Source organism: Anolis sagrei, chromosome 1 (assembly GCF_037176765.1).
Source record: "Anolis sagrei isolate rAnoSag1 chromosome 1, rAnoSag1.mat, whole genome shotgun sequence".
Classification (NCBI taxonomy): Eukaryota; Metazoa; Chordata; class Lepidosauria; order Squamata; family Dactyloidae; genus Anolis; species Anolis sagrei.
This window is the reverse complement of record NC_090021.1, coordinates 183355598-183380361: the sequence shown is the minus strand read 5'-3', so window position 1 is coordinate 183380361 and position 24764 is coordinate 183355598. Positions and strand designations below refer to the sequence as shown.

General features: G+C 37.1%; 1 protein-coding gene across 8 annotated transcripts in view; it reads left to right on the top strand.

Moving 5' to 3' along the window:
• PMS1 (PMS1 homolog 1, mismatch repair system component) overlaps positions 1–24764 on the top strand; it is a 41959-nt gene that overhangs the window by 13094 nt on the left and 4101 nt on the right. For 6 of the 8 annotated variants that reach the window (XM_067470887.1, XM_067470889.1, XM_067470874.1 and 3 more), the window contains 6 exons: positions 12531–12647; positions 12981–13103; positions 14698–14841; positions 15020–15957; positions 16943–17401; positions 20181–20311. In XM_067470887.1, the coding sequence (XP_067326988.1) occupies positions 12531–12647; positions 12981–13103; positions 14698–14841; positions 15020–15957; positions 16943–17401; positions 20181–20311 (1912 nt within the window). Of the gene's footprint in view, positions 1–8713; positions 9198–12530; positions 12648–12980; positions 13104–14697; positions 14842–15019; positions 15958–16942; positions 17402–20180; positions 20312–24764 lie in introns of those variants that run through there. The other 2 variants (XM_060780503.2, XM_067470894.1) reach the window with 2 other exon arrangements.

Genomic DNA, 24764 nt, shown 5'->3' with positions numbered 1-24764 from the left:
GCATAACAAAAGGGGATCAGTCTCTATATGCCTTTTTAGCCACTTCTTTTATATATTGTGCCTTCTTATGAACAAGTATGAGAAAGAGATTTAGAGACAAAATGGGACTGTTTTTGATCTATCATGGCCAGTGCTCTTCTCACATTACATTTCTTTTTGCTATCTTTCATTGCATTAATAAAACTATTTATATTTTTAAAAATCCTCCCCCAAATCAAGAGGCACAGTCCGTAGACTTTTAAATGTCACTGCTGATAAATTCCAAATTAATTCATTTGAAAACATTGATAAACCTGAGCGGTTTTCTTATTTGGGAGGAGTGGGAGAAGGGAGGATAAAAGTTTTGAGAAATGATTGTATTATAGCAGATGAAATTAAGATGTCAAAATGAATAGATAAATTGGTATAATGTAATTCTCTGGAAAAGCACATAATTTTGATTGATTCTGAGCATGCACCTTAAGGCCTTCAATTATACCCTATACAAGTACATGAGCAAGGCATCACATACTTCGGGGCCATGTATTTGAATGTTATTGTAGTAAAACTAGAGTCAGATTGTGCAGACATGGCAGATTGGCGATATAGTTTCAAGGTTTTTAATGGTCCTATCCAGAAACATACAGCATCCATAATTCAATTTTTGGCATGTTCATCTGAGATGTTTCAAGCAGTGTTGGCAAAGTGTCATCAAAAAAAGGTGGGAAAGGAATTGACATGAGGTATCTTACTTTTGCTTTTGAACTGTGGTGCTGGAGGAAAGTTCTGAGAGTGCCTTGGACCATGAGAAGATCCAACCAGTCCATACTTCAGGAAATAAAGCCTGAGTGCTCATTGGAGGGAAGGATATTAGAGACAAAGTTGAAGTACTTTGGCCACATCACAAGGAGACAGGAAAGCTTAGAGAAGACAATTATGCTGGGGAAAATGGAAGGAAAAAGGAAGAGGGGCCGACCAAGGGCAAGATGGATGGATGGCATCCTTGACTCTGAAGGAGCTGGGGGAGGTGACTGCCAACAGGGAGCTCTGGCGTGGGCTGGTCCATGAGGTCACGAAGAGTCTGAAACGACTGAACGAATGAACAACAAGTCTTACTTTCTTTGCTTTCCTCCTACCACCACTCTCAACCTTTAGCCTGAGAAAAGTAGGAAAAATGATGGAACAACAAAAAAGGGTCTTAATTAATTTTTAGGTAAACGATTTCCCACTGATTTCTTGGGCTGGGGGGCGAAAATTGGAGTACATTGTGCCGGAGAAATTTTATTATTATGGTGCTCAGGTCACAAAGAAAAAAAGGTTGACTTCATCCAGAATCCTGCAGGGTCTTTCTGCTCCAGTTTTCCATAGTACTGATCTCTTCAGTTGGTATACAGTATGTATCTCCACTTAAATGGCATTTAGGAGACCTAATGTTATTGTGGCATATGAAAGAAAGAGGTTATAATGATATTGTTATTACCTGTTGGAAGATTGAGTCAGTTTGTAATGACAATTTGAGTGCCTTTTGTTCTTGTTTGTGTGTGCCTTCAAATCATTTCCCACTAAGCCAGTCTATCATGGAATTTCCTTGGCATGGTTTGTCATTGCTTTTCTCTGAGGCTGAGAGAATATGGCTTTCTCAAGGTCACCCAGTGGGTTTTCATGGCCGAGCTGGGATTTGAAAGCTGGTTTCCATAGCTGTAGCCCAGTGCTCACACCACTACATCATGCTGATTCTCTCTTTGGAAATTCACATAACACTTTCTAGTCTCAACAACAACAACAAAACCTTATTACGGTCCATGACCAGCACAAAGTAGGGCACAAACACCCTGGGAAGGGGAAACCCAGTTCCCCTTTATAGTCTCATATTAGGAGGAAAATATTTCTTGACACTGAGTGAAAGTTGCCTTTTTACTATGACTTTCCCCTAACTATTATTACTGCATTCTGCTCCAAGTTTGTTTTCTCAGTCAGCAGTTAACATAGGCTTAGCCATGCGTTTGACGTTTTTGTATTGCTGTACTTGTTATGTTTTGATTTGCATTAGCAATAAATAATGACTTGGTTACCAGATCACTCCTGATAGACTATTACTCTTTTGACAACCTGGATTAGCTTGTGTGTCATCTTTTTATGAAGGTTTATCCTGCCAAGACGTTCTTTGAATACTGATAATGTTGATCCTCCTGCCAGTATGGTTATGTTAGAAAGAGGTATTTTCCCTCTTTCGTCACCATGTTCCTTGAAAGCAGATTGAATAATGAGTCGATTGCATGGAAATAATTTACGGCAGTATTTGTTTAAGTTTATTTCAAGTTGATGATCTGTGAAGCAGAGATGGTTGGGGTTCTCAGTGTTTATTTCTTGTCTTTTAAAGAACTCGAAAAGTTCTTCGCCTGCCACATTTTAGCCACCTGGAAACCCAAGCTAATTTTTGCCCTGTAAAGGAAGATCCTTCTTGGAATCTGAGCTCCTTCACTGGTGCTCTATAAAAGCAGCTTCAAATTCTTTGCTATTTTAAAATCTTCAATATCCCGGGGGAAACATTTATGTGCATCTAGAGCTGCTGTTTGCAGAATTCCATAATCTGCTGATAGAAAAGCTATATATAAACCCACATAGCACAAGTGCTAATTAATAATTCTGTTCCAGCTGTATCGCATTAGAAATAGTACTGTAGATAACTGAGATGGCTAGATTGTGCCACTACCTAAGAAGCGCTAGCAATCTCAGAGGCAACCCCAGAGTGATAATGAGCTGTCATCTGCCCCTGTCCACTCTTATTCGGCAATAAAGCACCATCTGGAAATGAAATAAACCATTAGGAGGTGGAGAGGGACTAAATATGTTGTTAGCTTTCCAATCTTGTTACTTGGAATTCATTTTATTTATGAATTTTACTGACTTTTACCATCTTAGAGAATTCTGATTATAACTATATGGTAGGTGGAAGCAAGATTTGTGTAGCAAACTATGATAGCTTAATTCCATTTAACACAGTGCGAGAAGTGACTTCCCCTTCCTCTCCCCACCTCTGCTCCAAAGTTCAGCTCAGGAGAGACCCTTCCCACCTTCTGGAAGGGATTTTGGATGATGTGTCGAAAGGGAGACCATAAGGAAAACATAGAGTCCATTCCTTGCCGCACAGGCGTCACTGAATTTAACCTATTACCTACCATCATTATGAACATGAATCATTTAGTCAGTGGTTCTCAACCTGTGGGTCCCCAGATGTTTTGGCCTTCAACTCCCAGAAATCCTAACAGCTAGTAAACTGCCTGGGATTTCTGAGAGTTGTAGGCCAAAACACCTGGAGACCCACAGGTTGAAAACACTGGATTAAATAGTGAGTATTAAAAAGTCATTGGTTAGCAAAGTCAAGGAAATTGAGGAAGTAATGGAAAGAAGTAAAGCAACTAAAAGAAGTATCTAGATACCAGTATCTCTTACGATTGATAATGGTTGTACTTAATTGCCTTTTTACGTATTAATATGTTTTTGATTTTCAGTTTACATATTCATAAAAACAGTGAAACAAATCTATAGACATGTATTTATGTATAAGCCAATACAATACTTCCTAACATCTATATAATATTTGTATTTGGTTATGCTCTCCCCTCCTCCCACCCCTCCCAATTTAGTGACTTCTCGTCCCTTGGGTTGGAGACATTCATATGTAATTCGGTCCTTCCTTCCTATTACAGTGTTTTTCTCTTATTCATTCTGGCTTGATATTTATTATTTATAAATTCCCTACACAGATTCTAACAGGTTAAATTGTGAAGCATTCTCTTAAAGCTTTTCCTTCTTCTTTTTTAAAATATAGTTTAGAAATGGTTCCCAGTTCTTGATAAAGGGTCTTTTTTGGTGTTTTTTCTTTGTTCACCATTGTTGATTTGTTCATTTTTGCTATTTTAAAGACCCATTCTTCTATTTTTGGGAGGTCTGCCTTCTTTCAGAACTGTATGTATACTGTTCTTGCTGCTATTATCATGTAGTGCAATACTTTGTAGTTTAATTATTTTGTTTGGTTATTTGACATTTCCAATAAAATTACTTCAGGCTCCAATTATATCTTTGAATGAAAAATTTCTTGCAGTGCTTTTTGTATCTTGCCCCAGAATTTTCTTACTTTTTACAGGACCACCACACGTGGAAGAAAGTTACTTTCCTGTTCTTTACATTTCCAGCACTTGTTGTTTCTTCCCTTATACATTTTAGCTAGTTTTACTGGGGTCAGGTACCACAGTGTTCACCATTTTATAAAAAAATAAAAATCTTAAAATCGTAGCATTGAATTTTCTTTAAGCCAATAGTCCACATTTCCCCCATTTATCTAGCTCTATGCTGTGTCCAATATTTTGTGCCCATTTAACCATACAATCATTTATCAGTTCTGTTTCCATTTAGATCTTCAGTCATATTTTATATATTTTCCCAGTAAGACGTTCTTCATTAGTACACAGTTCCTTTTCATATTCCGATTGGTCTTTTCAAATCCCATATTTTTTCAGTCAAGTGTAAATCTTTCTTTCCGTTGCCTATTTCTGTACCACTGTAGGTGAAGTCCTGCATTCTTCTTGTGTTTCAAATCTGTATTTATCATCTTCATTTATTATTAAATCTCTGTTTGTAATTGAGTGTTCTGCTTTCTTCTTTTCTAACTTGTAAAATGCTTCATCCATTGAAATGGATAATGGGGTTTTTGAGCATAGTTTAATTTTATACTTGTTTGAAATCTTTGGTATGATTTGTCTTATAAAATGGTGGTTAAAATCTGTGTGTACTTTTGCTTTTTGATACCATATATAAGCATGCCAACAAAAGCATTGCATTTTTAAAGAATCAAAAATGTAATCTGGCTGGCCAAGGACTGTGTGAGAGATCTTGTGAAGACCTTCTACTATGAGATCTTTAAATGGAAATACTAGTATATTTTGAACAGAACCTGTGAGTGTACTCTGCTACTCCGCTGTTTTTTAAGAATGGCTGCATAAAGACCTACTGTCTTGTAGTACAGCAAGAAGGTCTGATATGTTGTTGTTGTTGTTCATTCATTCAGTCGTTTCTGACTCTTCGTGACTTCATGGACCAGCCCACGCCAGAGCTCCCTGTCGGTTGTCACCACCCCCAGCTCTTTCAAGGTCAATCCAGTCACTTCAAGGATGCCATCCATCCATCTTGCCCTTGGTCGGCCCCTCTTCCTTTTTCCTTCTATTTTCCCCAGCATAATTGTCTTCTCTAACCTTTCCTTTCTTCTCATGATGTGGCCAAAGTACTTCATCTTGGCCTCTACTATTCTTCCCTCCAATGAGCAGTCAGGCTTTATTTCTTGAAGTATGGACTGGTTAAGAAGTCGGATAACTCTACCTCTGTTTGTTGGTTAAGTTGCCCTTCGTAGAAAATAGAAGGATGTGCTTCATGTGAAGACAGACGAAGCAGAAAAGAGTAATGATAGGGTATATATAAGAATGGTAACAAACTGCCCCTGGATCAGGGATGCATTGGAATGAGTAGCGAACAAGCCTAAAAATGGGAATGCAACAAAGGAACAGTGTGGGCTGTCAGGAGTATTTGACTTCAGGCGATAGTCTGCCAAATACTGAATAGACAACTCCAACCTAGTGTAACAAAGTTGATTGTTGCCACCACTGTGTGCCCTGGAAGAAGTCATTATGTGGAATCCTGCCATCGTGGAACTCTGCTCTTAGTCTTTAAGTGAGTGCATGGGTCCTTGTTGATGATTATTCTTCAACTGCTTTAAACTTCTTTGTACAAAAATCTGATGTGGCGACCTGTTTCTTTCTTGCAACGTTACTCAATTTCTTCCTCTATGCAGCAAAGGGTCTTAGTTTTCGAACAAGAGTTCTTAGAATTGGCTGGCCACAGGAGCAAGCCATGTGGAGTCTCAATACGCCTACGTTGCACCCTGATGCACTCCAGATTTTTGGCAATCTTTCAGTAGTTGGCTTCTCTGCCAAAGGATTCTCTGTCACCTGCTTGCCCAGAATACCTCCTCTGTGAAAGGAGGAGTTCAGATGAGCAAGGAGAAATCTGAGCATGATAATGTTGACAGAAACCGCTCCTCGGGCGATCAGTGGGAAAACCTCATAAAAAATAGAGCATTCCCTAGAACTGCAGGGCTAATACAAAAAGGAGATGTTTGCCATAAAATTTAAAAAAGAATTAATTCAGATTTTCTGACTGGTATTATATTCAGCATTTATAATACACCGCCATGCTGATTAAGCAAGAAATATATATATTTTTAAAACCCATCCCTGCTTATTAAGGATTTCTCTTCTGTGGAATTTACAAGTACTTTGCGGTGTGTATGTAGATGCAAGCATCTCCTCATGATAAGTATTATTTTTCATCAGGCATTAGCTTTCAGGCTTCATCAGCTTGTAACTTTTTAATGCAGGTTTCTAAAGTTAGGTCCTCCAAAACAAGTGTGGCCATCTGGCTGCCCGAGGACCTGGTCAGGCCCCCAAAGCAATCTAGCTTTGATAGAAGTGATGGTTTCCTACACACACAAAATGTTCAAGGTATTTTTTTAAATGCTGGAACCCATCTCAAGTTAGGAATTTTGTACTTGTATCATTGTCCAAGAAATAGCATTTAAGCTGGAAAAAAGATCCAGCTCAATAGTTATCATAGTACATAATTTAAAGCAAAGAATGTCAAAATATGTGTGAATAGTGAGTAGTCAAAATATGGTAGCGCAGCGGATTAAACTGCTAAGCTGCAGAACTTACTGATCAGAAGGGTCAGCGGTTCAAAAACATGCAAATGTGAGTAGATCAATAGGTATCGCTTTGATGGGAAAGTAACGGTGATCCATACAGTCATGCTGACCACATCACCTTGGAGGTGTTTACGGACAACACAGGCTCTTCAGCTTAGAAGTAGAAATGAGCATCAACCTCCAGAGTAAGACACAACTAGACTTAATATCAAGGGGAAACCTTTATCTTTAGTGTGTAAATTCACCAAGCACAGTTACTCTTTTCTTAACATACGAAAGTAGTTAGCCATGAAGCTATAGTTAACTATCAATTGCTATTAATCATCGCTTGTTATTATGGTTAACTGTGTCCAGACAAGCCAGCCCCCCAAGCCAGCTCTCAGAGGTTTGTGGATATCTTAGTTATCTTTTGGTTTCCTGCTGAATCATGCAGTGTTCAGGATGTTGTGTGAACATTAAATTGCTCCTTAGGGATAAGAAAAAGGTTGATATTCATACAAATTCATTAGGAGATTATACTTGTATGAATTATATGTCAAAGTTGATGAACTGTGACATGCCTTCACTCAATTCTAATAATGACTTTGGAATCTTTAATACATGAAGGCAGAGTACATTGCTGTAAAATCATCACTGCTTTTTAGAGTTGGCTAGCCATGGGATGTAGTTAGGGAATTCTGTTCTGGATTTTAAAAGGGGAGGGAGTGATTACTCTGGACACGTCGGTTTGTTATAATGATTTATACTTATAACTAAGGGCCATATTTAGAAAAGTTGATGAGGCAGCCCCATTTTGACGATACAGTTGGCTGTAGGTTTCCGTTGGGTTTCATAACTTCCCATGGATACCAAAATCCATCATTGCTCAAGCCTCACAACATATAGTGGTTGTAGTAAAATGTTCTCCTGAATAAAAAAGCAACATTGAAGTTTGCTTTTTGAATTTCTAAAAATTATTTGAATAGCAAACATCTGAATTGATCAAAATCAATATTAAGGCCCATCATTTTCAATTTATTTCATCCTTTTCAATGAAACAGAGAAGAGGCAAGATATATTTGGTCAGCTCTGGTCAAACCTAAGATGGTCTGTATGTAATAATATATTTTGATAGGATACTTTTGCAGTGTCATCATACTGCCTAGAGTCAGATTCATTTTTGGCTCATCATCAGCCCCAGGTTTATATGACCTAGAAAATACATGGGGGTGTGTGAGTGTATTTATAGCTCAATTTCAGAGTATAATCAAGGTTATAAATCAAGCGGTGCAGGAAGCCTATTGGGAAATCAAGTCATTCTCAGAAGTACAGAAATGATGGCTTGGCATACTTGGTTTTGAATTTTGAATTTTACTTTTTCCAAAGTAATACCGATATTATAATACCAAAGTAATACCAAGTCCAATGTTCCATCAAATCCAATGCACTCAATTAAAAAAAAAACCTGAAACTCAAAAAAGTATTTACCATATTTAACAAATCTAATGTACACCCTAATTTTGGTAAGGTCATTTAGCCAAAAAAGGTGAGCATTTGAATTGAGTATGTACAGTATGTTTCTGTGGCCTGGTGGGGTTTTTTGTGTGTGTGTGTGGGGGGGGGGGGGGGGTAGATTCCTTGCTATCTTTTTTATTGTTTCAACATTACAACATCTTGCTTACATTTAGTTTCCATTGATGCTTATACTTATACACACTTCATTTCCATTTACACACTTCATTTTCATATAACATTACTGCACCTTCTTTTTATCCCGTTCGCTTTTTTTAAAAAAAGAGAAATGAAAAATGGATTACTTCCCGTCTATCTCAATCTAGTCACAAAGAAAGCTAGTATCATACTCTTCACCCTCTAGACCTCTCTATGCTAGTTCTTGACTCATATTGCAACGACAACAAAACCTTTAATTTAGTCTTCAAAACTCAGAATTGACAAGAATTGTCCCTTCTTTTAGTAGACATGTTAATTTCTCCATTTCAGCCGTCCATCATTTTTATCATCCAATCCTCCATTGTTGGTATTACTGTATTCTTCCATTTCTGCACATATAGCAGTCTGCCTGCTGTGGCCATATATTGCTATAGTCTATCCTGGTTATTTTTGTCAGTTGAACCAAGTAGAAAAGTCTCATTTTTTAGCTAGATGCTTTTTTCTTAAAATTGTCAGGGTTTGAATCCAGTATTTCTTGGCATGTTTACATGCCCACTACATATGATAGAAGGACACCACTTGTTTACATTTCCAGCAAATATTGGAGCTCTTTTTATATATCTTAGAGTTTTTATTAGAAGATGCAAATGATCTAAGTTTTTAATACTTTTGTTATAGTTTTATATTATGTGTTAATGTTTTTAAACGTTTTATGGTGTTTTTGGGCATCGAATCGTTGCCACTGTAAACCGCCCTGAGTCGCCTGAGGGCTGAGAAGGGCGGCATCCAAATACAGTAAATAAATAAATAAATAGTTCTCTTGTTTTGTTTCTAAATTCTCCATGTACATTTTCTTGGAGATCTTGATATTTTAATCATTTCTTCTTACCGTGTGTCTCGTTTCTATAAAATGCTTCTTGCACAGATACCCACCCTGGGATCTTCGGGCATAAGATTGATTTATCTCTTTCCCGTATTCGTAGTAAAGCGTGTTTATAATAGTTTTTGAACTCCATATTCATCATCATCATCTTTAATTACTTATTAATCGCCCTCCATCCGAGATGCTCCAGGCGATTTACATTGCAGAAATTATACTCTTTTTCACTTTATTATATGTGATCTGATGTTTTAGAAAGGGGTATGTTAACAATGTTACTTTCTTTTGAAGTCCTACATTAGTGTCTTGTACAACTTTAGATAGTTCTGAATATATGTGTGTGTGTGTGTGTGTGAACACATAGGTGTTTTTTGTATCTGTGTATGATTATATATATATACACACACATAAAAATCCCATTACCCAACAAACAGTATCTTACAAATAAACTCCATTCATTACGCAGTTTCAAAAACTGCTACCAATCCTTGCATTATGGCTTTTTTTAAAAAAAATACATAATTGATTATTTATTACTCCAAAGATTAACATGTTACATGTAACATCATTACTAGAATTTGTTATTTACATGTAATGCCATTACTAGAACTTGTTACTTGTGGTTATCTTATTATTAATCAGTTTGTTTAAAACTGTACATTCCAAATGGAAATGTTGCCGGTCCGAAATGGAAAAATAAACCCCCCAAAAAATGAAATGATGAAGCGCCATGTGCTTTGACAAACCTTCGCATTGAAAGTTCTCATGTTCCAGTGTAACTGTTTTTTAGCGAACTGATCTTTTCAGAGCTATGTGCATCAACCATTCAGGCAGGCTGGCAGTGTAATAACATCCTTGCATTAATCAGCAACTAAGATTTATAACTGTGGCATCACACTGATTGAACCTAAAAAAAGCACGGTGACGTTTATACGATGCTTGTGCCCAAAGCATCTTTGTCCAAATGCAATCATTTGGTTTACAATGTTCGCATTTTGTTGAATTCCAGTCTATGAATCTGTTTATGCCAGAGGATTTTAGAGTTCGGTTGGGTTCTTTCACTTTTGAAAAGAAATGATACGACTCATTCCTTTTAATGATCGCAAAAGGGATAGTTTCTAAGTTACATTGCACAAGATTCCTTTTTAAAAGTATATCATAGGTTTTTGATTATTTTTTATCTCAATACAAATAATTTTAGCAAGGTAAGAAATAATATTCTGTTCCCCAAACCTGGGATTCAGGGTAGTTTCATTTTTTTTTTTCCGTGTCAGGAGCGGCTTGAGAAACTGCAAGTTGCTTCTGGAGTGAGAGAATTGGCCATCTGCAAGGACGTTGCCCAGGGATGCCAGGATGTTTTGATGTTTTACCATCCTTGTGGGAGGCTTCTCTCATGTCCCTACATGGGGAGCCAGAGCTAATAGAGGGAGCTCATCCATACTCACCCCAGTTTCGAACTTGCGACCTGTCGGTCTTCAGTCCTGCCGGCACAATGGTTTAACCACCGGGGGCTCCTAGAGTAGTTTCATGATAAAATGAATTACAGCTAAAAGCATGTGTAGCTAAAGACATACAATAAGCTGTAAAAAATAATATAAAACCATTGAAAACATTGATTAAAAAAGAATAGAAAAACCCCATTTATTATTAATCAATTTACCAGAGTCTCTTGGACTAAAAAGGAAATCACAGTGAGTTCTTTTCTACGAGTATTAGTCTACTTGCCAGCATAGAAAGAATGAACTATTATGCACAGACAGGAGCAGACATAGATGTAAAAAAATCTATTCCTGTTAACCATTAGTTGAATGTCGCCATGCTTTGGCAAGAATATTGGAAAATGAATGTGAGTTGTCTGCATTTTCATTTCATAGTAAACTTGCTTTAATTTTGTTGTTGTTGTTGTGTCAGGAGCAACTTGAGAAACTTCAAGTCACTTCTGGTGTGAGAGAATTGGCTGTCTGCAAGGATATTGCCCAGATGTTTTGATGTTTTATTTATTTATTTACTGTATTTGTATAGCGCCTTTCTCAGCCCGTAGGCAACTCAAGGCGGTTAACAGGGTAAAATTTGATGCTTACAATATCATAAATATGTACAATTAAAAACATAACATATAATAAAAGTTAAACATATCAATAAAATATAAATTCATAGTGTCTCCTTGTTGAAAACGTTGTCTGGTCTCATTGTCATCGTTCCATTTTCCTATGCCATGTCTTGACTTTTTTCCGAAATGTTAAAAGGGAGGTGGCTAATCTAATATCTATAGAGAGGGCGTTCGACAGCTGAGGGGCCACCACCAAGAAGGCTCTGTCTCGTGTCTCCACCAAACGTACTTGTGACAAAGGCGGTAAGGAGAGCAGGGCCTCCCCAGATGATCTTAAGGTCCTAGATGGTTCATAAGGGGAGATGCGTTTGGACATGTAAGTTGGGCCAGAACCGTTTAGGGCTTTATAGGCTAAAGTCAGCACTTTGAATTGTGCCTGGTAGCAAACTGGCAGCCAATGGAGCTGGCACAACAGAGGAGTTGTACCACCCTTGTGGGAGGCTTCTCTCATGTCTCCGCATGGAGAGCTGGAGCTGATAGAGGGAGCTCATGATAGAGGGAGCACTCTCCCCGGATTTGAACCTCCGACCTCTCAGTCTTCAATTCTGCCGTCACAGGGGTTTAACCCACTGTGCCAGCGGGGGCTCCTTTAATGTCAGCTTAATATATAATCCAGCTAGACACACTTTTGCAAGAAGTTTACTCCTGAATTTATATACAAAAACCTATCACAGTTCACATATAATTTGTGCATACCATCCTGTGGGCAAATTGCGATCTCCACAAACCTTAAGGTGCCTAAGGAATAAAACTTACTATTATTACTAGCATAAATACCCGGCATTGTCTAGGTGTCATTGGGAAGCTCTTGGAAGCTCTTGCCATTTGACATTGGCAGTCCACTCAGTGGTTAAAAATAAAGCTCAAACCTTTGGTCTGCAGAGCAGGCCAAAAGGCAAGTGGTGACCATTCATTCTGATGGGTTGGTCAGTTATCTCCAGCATCATTCAGTGTATACAAAAGAGAAGAAGCATGATAGAAATGGACCGCCGTATGCTGCATCGGGTATTTGATCACAGGATGCTCGTGGCATCTAGGAACAGAATGTTAAAAATACTGAACAACCGTGGTACAGGATATAAATGTTTGTGAGCATATCATATTGAACAGAACGAAAGTTAATGCCAGGCATATGGCGCTGTGACATATTGTTTCAGACAGTAATGTGGCAGAAGACCAGGGCATTGGATCACAAAACGGCTTTCATGGCAGTAGTGGGAGCTCCCGTTATGGGCAACATGGTATCATTTCAACGCCATTGTGAAGATCTTGAGGTATGTTATTTTTTAATTCTGGGTGTTTTCCCCTCTAGAACTGACGCACCATAACACTTTTTTGCATTGCAAAGTTTTTAAGCATCCCTTGGTTCCTAAGTGATATGTGAACCTTCATTTTCTGTATTCCTATCCAGAGTTTTATCACACAGATTGAAATTCTTGTATGTTGATTTCGTTTTATTTTACGATAGGTGATGTAGATGTGTGTTGAAATACAATGAACATCTGCAATGATTTCTGCTTCCTGGTGTGAATTTTCATGTTGAATTGTCATAAAAATAAAGTGTTTCTTTGGCCATTTTATAGTCTTTTCATCAATTACAATTGTAGGTTCTTCTCACTGGCTTCCTTCCAAAGCCTGATTCAGGTGGTGGTTTGACAAGTCATCCAAGTCCAGAAAGAAGTTTCATTTTTGTAAACAATCGGCCAGTGTATCTAAAGGAAATTCTCAAGGTACTGCCATTTTAGCCATTTTTTAAGGATTATAAAATACTGGCTGGGATACAAAGAATTGGATTAGCTGTTAACTGCGGCTAGTGGGATTTTACACTTTGCACTGCTAAGCATCGATTTGGTTATCACAGACAGATACTGACACTTCTTGTTTGCACTGCAGAATTGAGTACAGATTGAAACTCCAAAATGTATTTGAGTTCATGGAATTAGTTGAATAACTTCGTATCGTGTTGTGATTTTTCTCTTCCTCATATTATGAAATTGAAACTTCTGAAATAATTTTGAAATCTCATTGATTTTACAAAATTATTCATGGGTGTAGGCTATGGATTTGTTGCCTTTCTTATGTGCTTACAGTTGTACTGACCAATGTTGGATCACAAGAGGAAGAATTTTTTAAAAATCATTACATTTTTTACGGTCACAGGAGGAGAAGGAGGAAGTCCTGCTGCTTCTCCCCCCGCCTCAAGCCAGCTAAGAGGAGAAAGGGTGCTGAGGAGGAGACTTTAAAAATACCTGTTTCCTGGCTGTTACTTATTGTTTCTGTTGTGGTTTTATATTATATTTAACGTTTTTAAGTGCATTTTGATATTATATGTATTGACTTATTGCCTGTAAACTGCCTGAAAGGCCGAGAAAGGCGGCATACAAATACAGTAAATAAATAAATAAATAATAAAAGGCAATAATCATAAATGGAAAATCAAGAATAATAATAATTATTATCATCTTTATTTATATTCTGCCCTTCTCCCCTAGAGGACTCAGAGTGGATTATAGCATTTACATACATAGGCAAACATTAAATGCCTTTACACTCAACTACAATAAGACACACAAACACAAATAAAGGCAGAGGCTTCTTTTCATTACTGGCTTTCTGGAGGTGGTGCTTCATCTCTGGCTCTGAGGAGGCGCTCTCCTCCATTTTTCAAGCCAAGGAGCCAGAATTGTCAACTTCTTTATTGTGTGGCCGGCAAGATTGCTTTGGAGCATCTCTTTGCCTTTTCCCACCAAAGTAGTACCTATTTATCTACTCACAATATATCCTCGAATTGCTAGGTTGACAGGAGGTGGAGCTGATAAAAGGGAGTTCACCCCGTCTCGCGAATCAAACTGCCGACCTTCAGGTCAGCAGTTCAGCGGTACAAGGGTTTAACTCATTGCGCCACCGCTGCTCCCTAGCGAATTATACTACCATATTATACTACTGTATTATAGTACAGTAATATTTGGCCTTATTACTAAAAAGCTTCTGAAACAAAAATTCACATCTCTTTGGATCACGGTGGAGGCTGGCATCTAATTACTAGGAAATCAATTCTTCCCTTCAGTATATAGTAAGACAATACTTGCTGTGTGTTTATACAGAACAAGAGTACAGATTGCCTAGTCCTCCAAATGTTGTTTAATTGCAACACCCATCAGCCTTAACCAGCATAACCAGGGTTGAGGGATGCAATTGAATAGCAGCTAGAAGTCCATACACTTCTTATCCATGACTAAGAAAATTCCTGTTTATATGTCTTAAATTGTAATTAGTTATTCCAATCTGGAAAGTAACTGTTCAACTTTATCATTGTATTTTTAGCTGGTCCAACAGTACTATAAACTGAAGTTCCACATGGACTCTAATCGTTTATATCCTATTTTCTTAATCAACATTATTATTCCTCCATCTGCTGTGGATGTCAATTTAACACCAGATAAATCTCAAGTATTGCTACATAACCAGGTACAGTATGGCTGGAAGTGGATATGTATCTAGAGAACTACATTGAATGTATTGTCTCTTTAAATACGATTTGGGCTTTAAAATAATCATTTAATATATTTAATGTGGGCTTTGGCTTGACTGAATGGTGCTGTAGTAGCAAACTTTCTTTATTTAATTTACTTGTTTCATATTTTAGGAATCCATCTGCCTTGCCATTGAAGATATCTTGACTTCCCTATATGGACCTCTGACTGAGGTTAATTCATGTCCAACTGATAAAACAGACACTATTTTAGAAGATACTTTCATTAGTGAAGCAGAACAAACAACAGTGTGTGCGAACCAAATTGGATCTTGTAGAAACACTAATCAACAAGCTCGTATGCCATTGTTTTCATCTAGTAGCAATGGAAAAAATGGTGGAAGAGAAAAATACCCAGAACTCCATTTGAATAATCAAACATTGTGTAATGATCCATCTCAAGGTTTTACTACTGAAGTAGAGACATCTGGCAGTAAGAGAACTGGATGTGACAAATTTCAGGATGCCATACTAGAATTGTGTGAAGACCAACAGAACCAATCTAAAAGAATATTTAGTCCAGATAGCAGTATCTTCATGGACACTCATTTTGAAGCCAGCATTGAAGATGATCTATTGAATGACAATTTCCAGGAAACAGAGAAAAGAGAAGGACCCATCATGCCAAAAGAGTCTTCTGAAATCACTGCTGATCAGTGGAGTTTGGGGAATGCATTGAAAAACTCCAGAGGAGAAAATCTGGAGCCTGTTCAGATTTTAATTCCTGGTGGTGGTGGTGGTGGTGGTGGAGGAGGAGGAGGAGGAGGAAAACCTCAAGAGAAAAATGATGGAGAAACACAACAAAATCTTCATGAGGAAAACAACAACCAAACTATAAAAAGAACAGATGTGGTAAATGAGAAAGTGGGACAAGTCACAGCTTATGATTTAATTAGCAATCAGATAATAAAGAAACCAATGTCCGCATTTGACTTTTTTATGCAAGAGCATCGCTCTGGATTGTTGACTGAAAATACCAAAGCAAGTACAGAGGAACTCACATTGAAAATGGATGAAATGTGGAAGACATTGAACGAAGAAGAGAAAAAGAAGTACGTTTGCAGATTTTACAGTTTCTGTCCTGTGTCAGTCATACCACTCAAAATTAAATTGTATCTTGATTAATTTCAAAAACAGGGTGGAAAATGCATTTGGCATAATGGTTAAAACATGTCACATTGGTATTTTATAGTTAATTATGTGGTGTTTTCTGATTTATAATGCTTAAGTATCACTCTGCTTTTCCCTTTAAGCCTTTCAGTGGTATGTGTTGGCCTTCGGTATGAAATAGATTTACCATTTTTTCCATATATAGCTTCTTATAGATGGCTGCTTGCATTTAGTTCCCACTGTATATTTCATATTTAACTTTTGCTATGCAGGCACTTCTACTCTCTGTAACAGGAGCCTGCATTAGCCTCTCAATACCATTACAGACCACATATCCCTAAACAGCCCTGCAAAACAAAACATCTCCTCAAAAATAATAATATTATAATAATAACTTTAGTTTTGTACCACACTTCCATCTCCCCGAAGAGACTCGGGGCGGCTTATGTGGGGACAAGCCCAAAATTCCACATAGTTCAAATAAAATATAACAACAAAATTCATAAAACATTACAACAATATAAAACAACCACAGAATACAATATATAGCAAATATCTAACAACCTTCAGTGGTCTGAGTAAAACACAGTTCTGAATTCAGGCAGTGACTGGTACAGATCACTTGCTACTAAAAACTATGTAATTTATGAGAAATTAAAACTCAGAGATGGGGAAGCCATCAGCTACCACTACTACACTTGAAAGCTTGCTCTAGGAGGTTTTCTTGTTCTTTCAGGGCGGGAGATACATAATTCTTCTACGACTTGTTCCCTGCCAGTGGACGGATACATTTGCCACCCACTAAACAATGATTTCTTGTCAGATATTCTTTAGGTGTTTATATAATCTTTTAGTAATTTCCAATTTTTATATGCTCTACTGTGTCTTTATTCTTTTCCCCCCCTTCATACCTTTTTTCTATGTAAGGTATGAAGAAAAAGCCGCCAGAGACTTGGATCGATACAAAAAACAAAGCAGAAAAGCTGTGGATCAAAGCATGAAGAAATTGTCAACAGAAAAGGGGAAAAGCCATAAAGCCAGATTGAAAGACTGCTTGTCTAACCAACCAAAACTTGACAAGCTTTTTCATTCTCAAAGGGAAAAGAAACACAGTAGTTGCCAAGCAGTAAAAATTGTGAGGGTGCCCTTCTCTATGGAGTCATTCAGGCGGAAACTGGACATACTTGGGCAGAATGAATCTGATCAAGATGAACCTTGCCTAATTCATCTTCTGAATTTTCCGGATGCATGGATCATGGCCTCTGAGAAAAAAATAATGATGCTGAATCCATACAGAATAGAAGAAGCCCTTCTGTTTAAAAAACTTCTTAAAAGCCATAAACTTCCTATAGAGAAGTTGGACAAACCAATTGTATTAACTGACAGGTAATGTTATCTGAAAGTGAAGTTATCTGGAATATGTCCTTTTAAGTAAATAAGAAATCGTATGTTTTTATTTGATAATTCTTTAATGTTCAGAATTATGTGACTCATATCTTTGAAGTCATAAAACAAACCCAATGCCCAGAACATAGTGTTGTAGTAGATCTTTTAAAACATATTATTTTGTCCCATAGTTGTATCTTGTACAGTACATGGAGACAGTAAAATTGCTACAGCTTTAAAACTGTCATATATATAAACAGATTAATAGTAAAGCAGCAATACTGTTTATTATCAGGAGTTATGTTCATCTTTAAATGGATAATAGTGCAGGGAAGGGCTTATATACATGCAGTCCCCAAGTTACAGACATTCAACTCACTTAAAAACGGGGGTGAGACAACAGGAAGTAAGAGAAAATTACCTCCAGAAAGAGTTATCCTGGGGCAAAGGTGTCTCCACTGAAACTTTAGCACCAATCCTTGCTTCCATGACAACCCAAAATTTTCAACATCCAGTTGTCACAGGGGCAGAAAGTGAACTGAAATCTTCTGAACAGGCACAGACGTTACAGATGTGTTAATCCTTCCCTATGTTATACAAAGCTTTAAAAATAGTTAAATATATAGTTTAAAAATAGCTCTAGTTACACTTAAGAAATCTACTTGTTTCAGTTTGCCTACAAATTCAATGTAAGAACAAAAGTACAGAACTATATTGTCCGTAACCTGGAGAGTTTCTGTTTTGATTCCCTAAATGCCTTCGTATTCTTATTAAGTTAAGGCTTGTTTTCTCTTTGCTTTATGAATTCATTAGTATGGACAATTGAGAACATTTTTCTGTGTTCTGTGTCTATATATAGCAAGTTTTTTTTTTAAGTACTCGCTATATTGTAAACCGTTTTGCAAGCTATCTGGCATATTATCTGGTATTTGCTGGTCTGCTAGTTGTGTACTCCATTTTTTTTCCATTTTTTTGTATTTTATTATTCCCATAAAAGGCATTAGCAAAAACATTTTACCATAAAAATAATCTTTAATTGTTAACTAAACCTAAAAGAAGGCATCACTAAAATTGCCTCTGTGTGACATGCATCTGTTACATGAGACATTATAAACCAGGGGAGTAGAAAATAGGGAAAGGACCATAGTTATTATTTATTTATTTACTATATCTATACCCCGCCCTCTCTTACCGCAAAGGGGACTCATGGTGCCATGAAGATCTGAGATGATCTTCAACAATACCAAGTATAAAACTACCTCTGATAGCTTAATCAGAACATCTTTTATATAACAGAATTGATGATAAACTTAACACAATTCCTAATTCAAGAATGATCACCGGATTCATTTGTTTGAACAAATCAAGAAATCTGGTTATATCTGAAATGTTATCTTGGTGTAAGCTTCTATGAGATTAAACCCACTCTTCAGATGCATCTCTAGCCTAAAAGGATTTATGCTACATAGTTGTTAGTCATTGGGTGCTCACCAAAATCCAAATGTTCCCCAGTGTGTGTTCATTCCAGAACTGAAGTTGATGTACTTGGCAAATGTATATTTTCTAATAACAGTAAGTTCACTTCAATGTGCCCTCGGCCATTTGAAGGTTCTTGTTCACTGCTATATCAGTTAGGACGTCTCCTCTCCAAGTGATGATCAGTTTAATAACATACCACTTGACAGCATTGCCCTCCAAACTAATGTATATAAAAACACAGTTTAAAACTTTAGAACACACTATAGATTCTCAGAATACTTGACTTATTATCAATAGTAGCATCTACTAGATTGAATAGCAACAATATATATTTGTGCCCCTGTAAATGATTTAGTGTGGGGATATGCAGAACCCATATCACATGCAACCCCCTCACACCATGTTGAACTACCACTGAAATATGGAGGGACCACAATAAAAACTTTGTTATGGGTTCCTCATTTCCTGTTTACATCTCTCTTCCTCCTACCTGCTTTCCTCGTTTATTGCATTCTTGATATTTCCTACTTCATCCCTTGATCTTTCTTCCTCTTTATGCACCATAGAAGACAGAATGCCCTGGCACTGCATTTCAATTGCAAAATTAGTGCTGGTAGACAATTCTAGAAGGAGTACAACCCGCTTTGAGTTCCAAAGGATCTCATGATACCCTCTGACCTTGATAAATTGCCCACCACCATTTGAGTGACACCTCAGCCTTTAGCAACAAGAGAAAAAAGCCAGGAAGAAAATAGTAGATGCCACAAAGAACTGAACCATTAGTATGACTGTGCTCTTGAGTCTCAAACTACAAAAACTGAACCTCCTACTGCAATGATGAAAAGTGGGCAGCAGTTGCAGTTACCTGTAGAATTTTGTAATATCTAGAGTAGTAGTTCCCAACCTTTTTTTGACCAGGGACCACAATCTAGAGTTGATGGGGTAGTATTAATCTTTCATGGGTAGTCAGCCTCTCCCCTCCCGAAATTCCTGTTGCCTCGGCACTATAAGAGGGTTTTTACGAGATCAGTCACTCTTGTTGCCACATGGTTTCGAGGCAACGGTATAGTAATGGTGAGACCACGGGCCATATTTTTGTTCTTGCAGACCACTGGTGGTCCATGGACCATGAGCTGGGAACCACTAATCTAGATGATGCCCTTCAGCTTTTGGTCACTTATAAAAACAGCTAGAACCATTAGTAGAATTACTACTAATGGTTGCACAATGATTATAGACACTACAAAATACAACTTTCCTTGTCTCTTCTTTGAAGTATTCAACTTTAATCAATGTTTAGTCTTCTCAGGGACTCTCAATATATGGATGTTCTTTGCAAGATTCCCAGGGAAAGTGTACGATTTGATGGGTCTTCATATCTGTTGGATTCAAGACTTACAGCAAATGGATTTAAGATAAAGTTAATACCAGGTATGATGACATGACTTCATATTTTGGTTTTGACTCTGAACCTATTGACATTTGTCTCTTTTCCTCATTGTTACAGGAAACTGATCATGCTTTTGGTTATTTAGATATATATATATATATGAGAAAAAAATGAATTATTTTGGATAAATGAGGAGAATAGTAATGGTGTAATGGTGATGGTTGTATGATGCTTCCATCTTGATGTTTCTCAGTTTTTTGGAAAATAACTATTGTCCTATTTTTAAATTGATATCTTCAGTTGTAAAAGTTAAGCATTGGGGAGACAAGAAGATATCATATGCAGTCTACAGGATGTATGTAGTCCACCCAAGATTAGCACATAATTCATGTACTCATTTAAATGTTTCAGGAGTATAATGTTTCATTCCCAGCGGTACGGGCATGTATTCCTTGTTTCTAATAAATGCTGTGTAATTATGCTGTGTAATTAGTTTCCTGTGTAGGAATTTCAGCATACATGAACAAAATAGTTCATTTACACATTTATGCTTATGTCTCCCAAGGCAAATTTCTTTTTAAGTACCTTAATTTGTATATAGTTTCAGATGTTTATTTTCTGCTACTTGGTCCAAATATATTGTGTGGAACATTTTTGATGGCTGGAAAACAAATTCTGTATACTGATTCCATGTGTAAGATGCAATTATGATATTTCTTAAGAAATGAACACTATTAGTTAAATTTTATCTATGGCTGATCTGCACCTGAGGTAAAGGTGAGATAGACTCATATATATAATATAATATAATACTATATTGCAATAGTATTTCAAATTTACATAGACCAGATTACGTTTAATGTCAGAACGATGTTGCAGACACCAAAATAAATAGATGCTCAGCTAACTAGAAAGTGAATTTTTTTTGTATATAAAGACTTAGGCATTAACGGGTTCTTATATTTAAGAATAGTGTCCGTTCCCACTGCAAAGTAAATTTGTGAAAAAGAAAAAAATACATACAAATACATCAATGATCTGTGCATTCAATTTAATAACCTTGCGCCAAGACTCAAAGCCTGGAAACCGGTTCCTGACACTGGAATGCCAGTTTGTTCATTGATATCCTTAACCTATGAAATCTGTTGTCCTGGAATCATATCATGGCCACGGAGTGTTTCCTCAAGTTTATGAAGAATAATTAGAACAATTAGCTGCAACTACGAAGGGAGTTTGCCTATGTGGAGATTGTTGGCTTGGGATGGCCATATACTCAAGACAAACAAGACATGGCTGTCATCATGAGCCCTTTCCTTGTGAAGGTCTCACTAGTATCTGGGAGAGTCGTTGAAGCTCGACTTATCTGAGATTTGACCCAACCTACATCTCAGTAAAGGTTTCCCCTTGACATCAAGTCTAGTTGAGTCCGATTCTGGGGGATGGTGCTCATCACCATTTCTAAGCCGAAGAGCCAGCTTTGTTTGTAGATGCCTCCTAGGTCATGTGGCCGGCATGACTGCATGGAGCACTGTTACCTTCCCTCTGAAACAGTATCTATTGATCTACTCACATTTGCATGTTTTCAAACTGCTAGGTAATTACAGGTTAAAGTTAGTACTATTCTAGGGTTCCCTACGTGTTACCTGGAATGATATTTAATATTCCTTAACATGGCTTTGCTTCTAGATTGTTTAACTGATGAAAAACATTAGGGTAGTGTGAGAGTATAGACCTGAATTTTCTGGAGCCAGACTTGGAGATTTTCTATTCCAATCTAGGTATGTTGCAACTTTCTGTTGCATGTTCCTTAGATTAGCCATATAATGTATATTTTACAACCATAATTCCTAAAGTAGTAAATTTCTCTTAAACAGAGCCCTGCAGGAAGTTAATTTTAATTGGAATATGATGCCTCTATAGTAATTCACTAGGTCCTAGTAAAGATATACTGTGAGTTCTCAGAAATGCTATAGCTTCATGTGTTGCTGCTCCATGCTCCATATATAGTGCGATGACAGATCTGCTGTAGCATATGGGAATCTTAAAAGATGGGTCTCAAACAACAACAACAACAAACTTGGAAAACTATCTTGATGAAAAATGAATTCCCTCCAACAAGAAGTATTTTCTTAACCCATGTACAACTTCACTAATACTCACTACAGGCTGAATTTAAACTCCGTTTATAAATAAAGCCTCCAGTCAGCACATTTTACAATAGGTTCCAATTACATATGATATTACTGTAGAAAGAAAAGTTTCCATTCAGTGAAAAATTCTTTCCTTAAGTCTCCCAAATTTTACCTCTTGCCCTAGGGGTCAGGGCTCCAGATCAACATTACTTTTTCTCTAACTAGTACTTTAGTGCCTGTAACTTAATTTGGTGCCAAAATCTATAGGCAGGAGGGAAAACATGTTAATGCCTATATAGATAGTACAATTTATCAACCAATGTTGGCAGAGAGGTGTTTCATTGTATTATTTTGTTTGTTGTTTATTGTCCTGTATGGCAGCAGGCAGTTCTCCTTCTTTGGTTTATTTCCTGTCTTCTTTCCATTTTTTTAATTTATGAAAATGAATCAGAAAAGGAAAACTTCCTGCTGTCAAAAGATGCAATGAACCCACTTTGGGGCCAAGCTTGTTTTCTGGTTTAGCTTTCTCCATTACAACCATCACCATGCTTTTTGTTCATTGAGAAGTGAAGGTGCCAATAGCTCCCTAAATTATTGACACCTGTAGTTTTTACTTTTGGGAAATTGAAATCTCCATAACCTTTTGGAAAATGGCTATTCAGATCTATTTGGAATAATCATAATTTTTGGAAAGGCATGACCTTATTAGAGATCCTAACCTTTTGTAAAATATAATTTTCCTGAGAAGAGTTAAAAACTCGCTTGAGTCAACCTTCTCCTTAGTGGCAAATATCCACTAGTATTCATGTAAGGCAATTAGGTTTCTCAGCTATTAAACTGAAATCACTGGATATCTCTTTGAACTGTTAGGAACAAAGATATGCCAGTGCACAAAAACATATAGTAGAGTTTCAGAAGGGTTCTTTTTTTAGTTACCCAAAAAATCTACTCTCCCTTAAAACATCTTGGCTTGAATCATGCTCCCGAAACAAAAATAAAGTAGTTTTCTTTAAAATAACATAGTTGGCTTAGTCACAAACTTCATGTATTCAGCATACAGGTACATTGTTTATCAATCACTCTGACCAAAAAGTCATGAGTTCGAAGCCAGCCCAGGTTGGAGTGGGTTTCCAACCAATTGTGTAGCCTGTTGTCGACCTTTGCAACCCGAAAGACAGTTGCATCTGTCAAGTAGGAAAATTAGGTACTACCTTAAAGTGTGGGGAGGCTAAATTAACTAATTTCTGAGGCCATAAAAAAGACTCCAGCAAAGCACTCCAGCAAAAAAGCATGCAGGGAATGCGGAAGCACTTAATCAGTGTCACAGATGGACAATGAAAGCGACAGCTCCCCTGGCGGCCAAAAAAAAGTTAAATAGCCTCTGTGTATGTCTGTATATGTTGTAAGTCAAAATTGGCATTGAATATTTGCCATATATGTGTACACTGTGATCCGCCCTAAGTCCCCTGCAGGGTGAGAAGGGCAGAATATAAATGCTGCAAATAAATAAATAATAAATAAATCAAGTTACAGATAGGATTTGAAGTAGTTTCTCTGTGGACATATCGCAGGGCATCTTCTAATCTTAAAAGTCTGAAGTCTAAAGCATCTCTCTGTTCTGAGGAATCTAATAAAGTCTCTGTACAGTCTGTTTCTACTATCTTCTAAAAGCATACTGTTTCTAAAATGGAGTCTGAGATCTGAATAGTCCCAGATTGGATCACATGGTCTGCAGCCCCTCCCACAACAGAGTTAAGGAAAACTGCATACGTATACAATACAGTAAGCAATCTGAATTATATACATAATAAATAACTAGTGGAGGCTTGTAGAAGGTTTCTATTTCCAACATTACAATCAGCTTAATTTCAGAAGCTAGGATAAGCTGAAATCTTAATCTTAATATGTTGTGTAGATTTAGATTTTTACAGACACAGAGAAATTATGTCTCTGAGCTACTAAAAATAGGGAAGAGAAAGAAAAAGAAAGAAATATGTAAAGCATAATACAGTCAGGAGACCTTAACAATCAGCCCACATGTCTAATTACACCAAGTCTTATCCCATTTGTAATATTAGAGAAAATAGTAGAAAAAAGGTACAAAAGATTTCCTCCACCTAAAGGAAGTCAAATTAAATAGCTTAAAAAGCGTTTTTAGTATTCAGTGTGCTTCTTGGGTTGGGCAATATTTTATTTTCAGACACATTGTTTGAAAATAAAATAGAAGGATGCTTGAAACCTGAGCATTTGCCTATCCTTCAGTCATTTACAGAATATATTAGAGATTCTAAGAACATAATTGTCCTGACCCTATCTAACCAATTCCTCGCACTAATTCACTCAAAGGTTTTCTACCACCAAG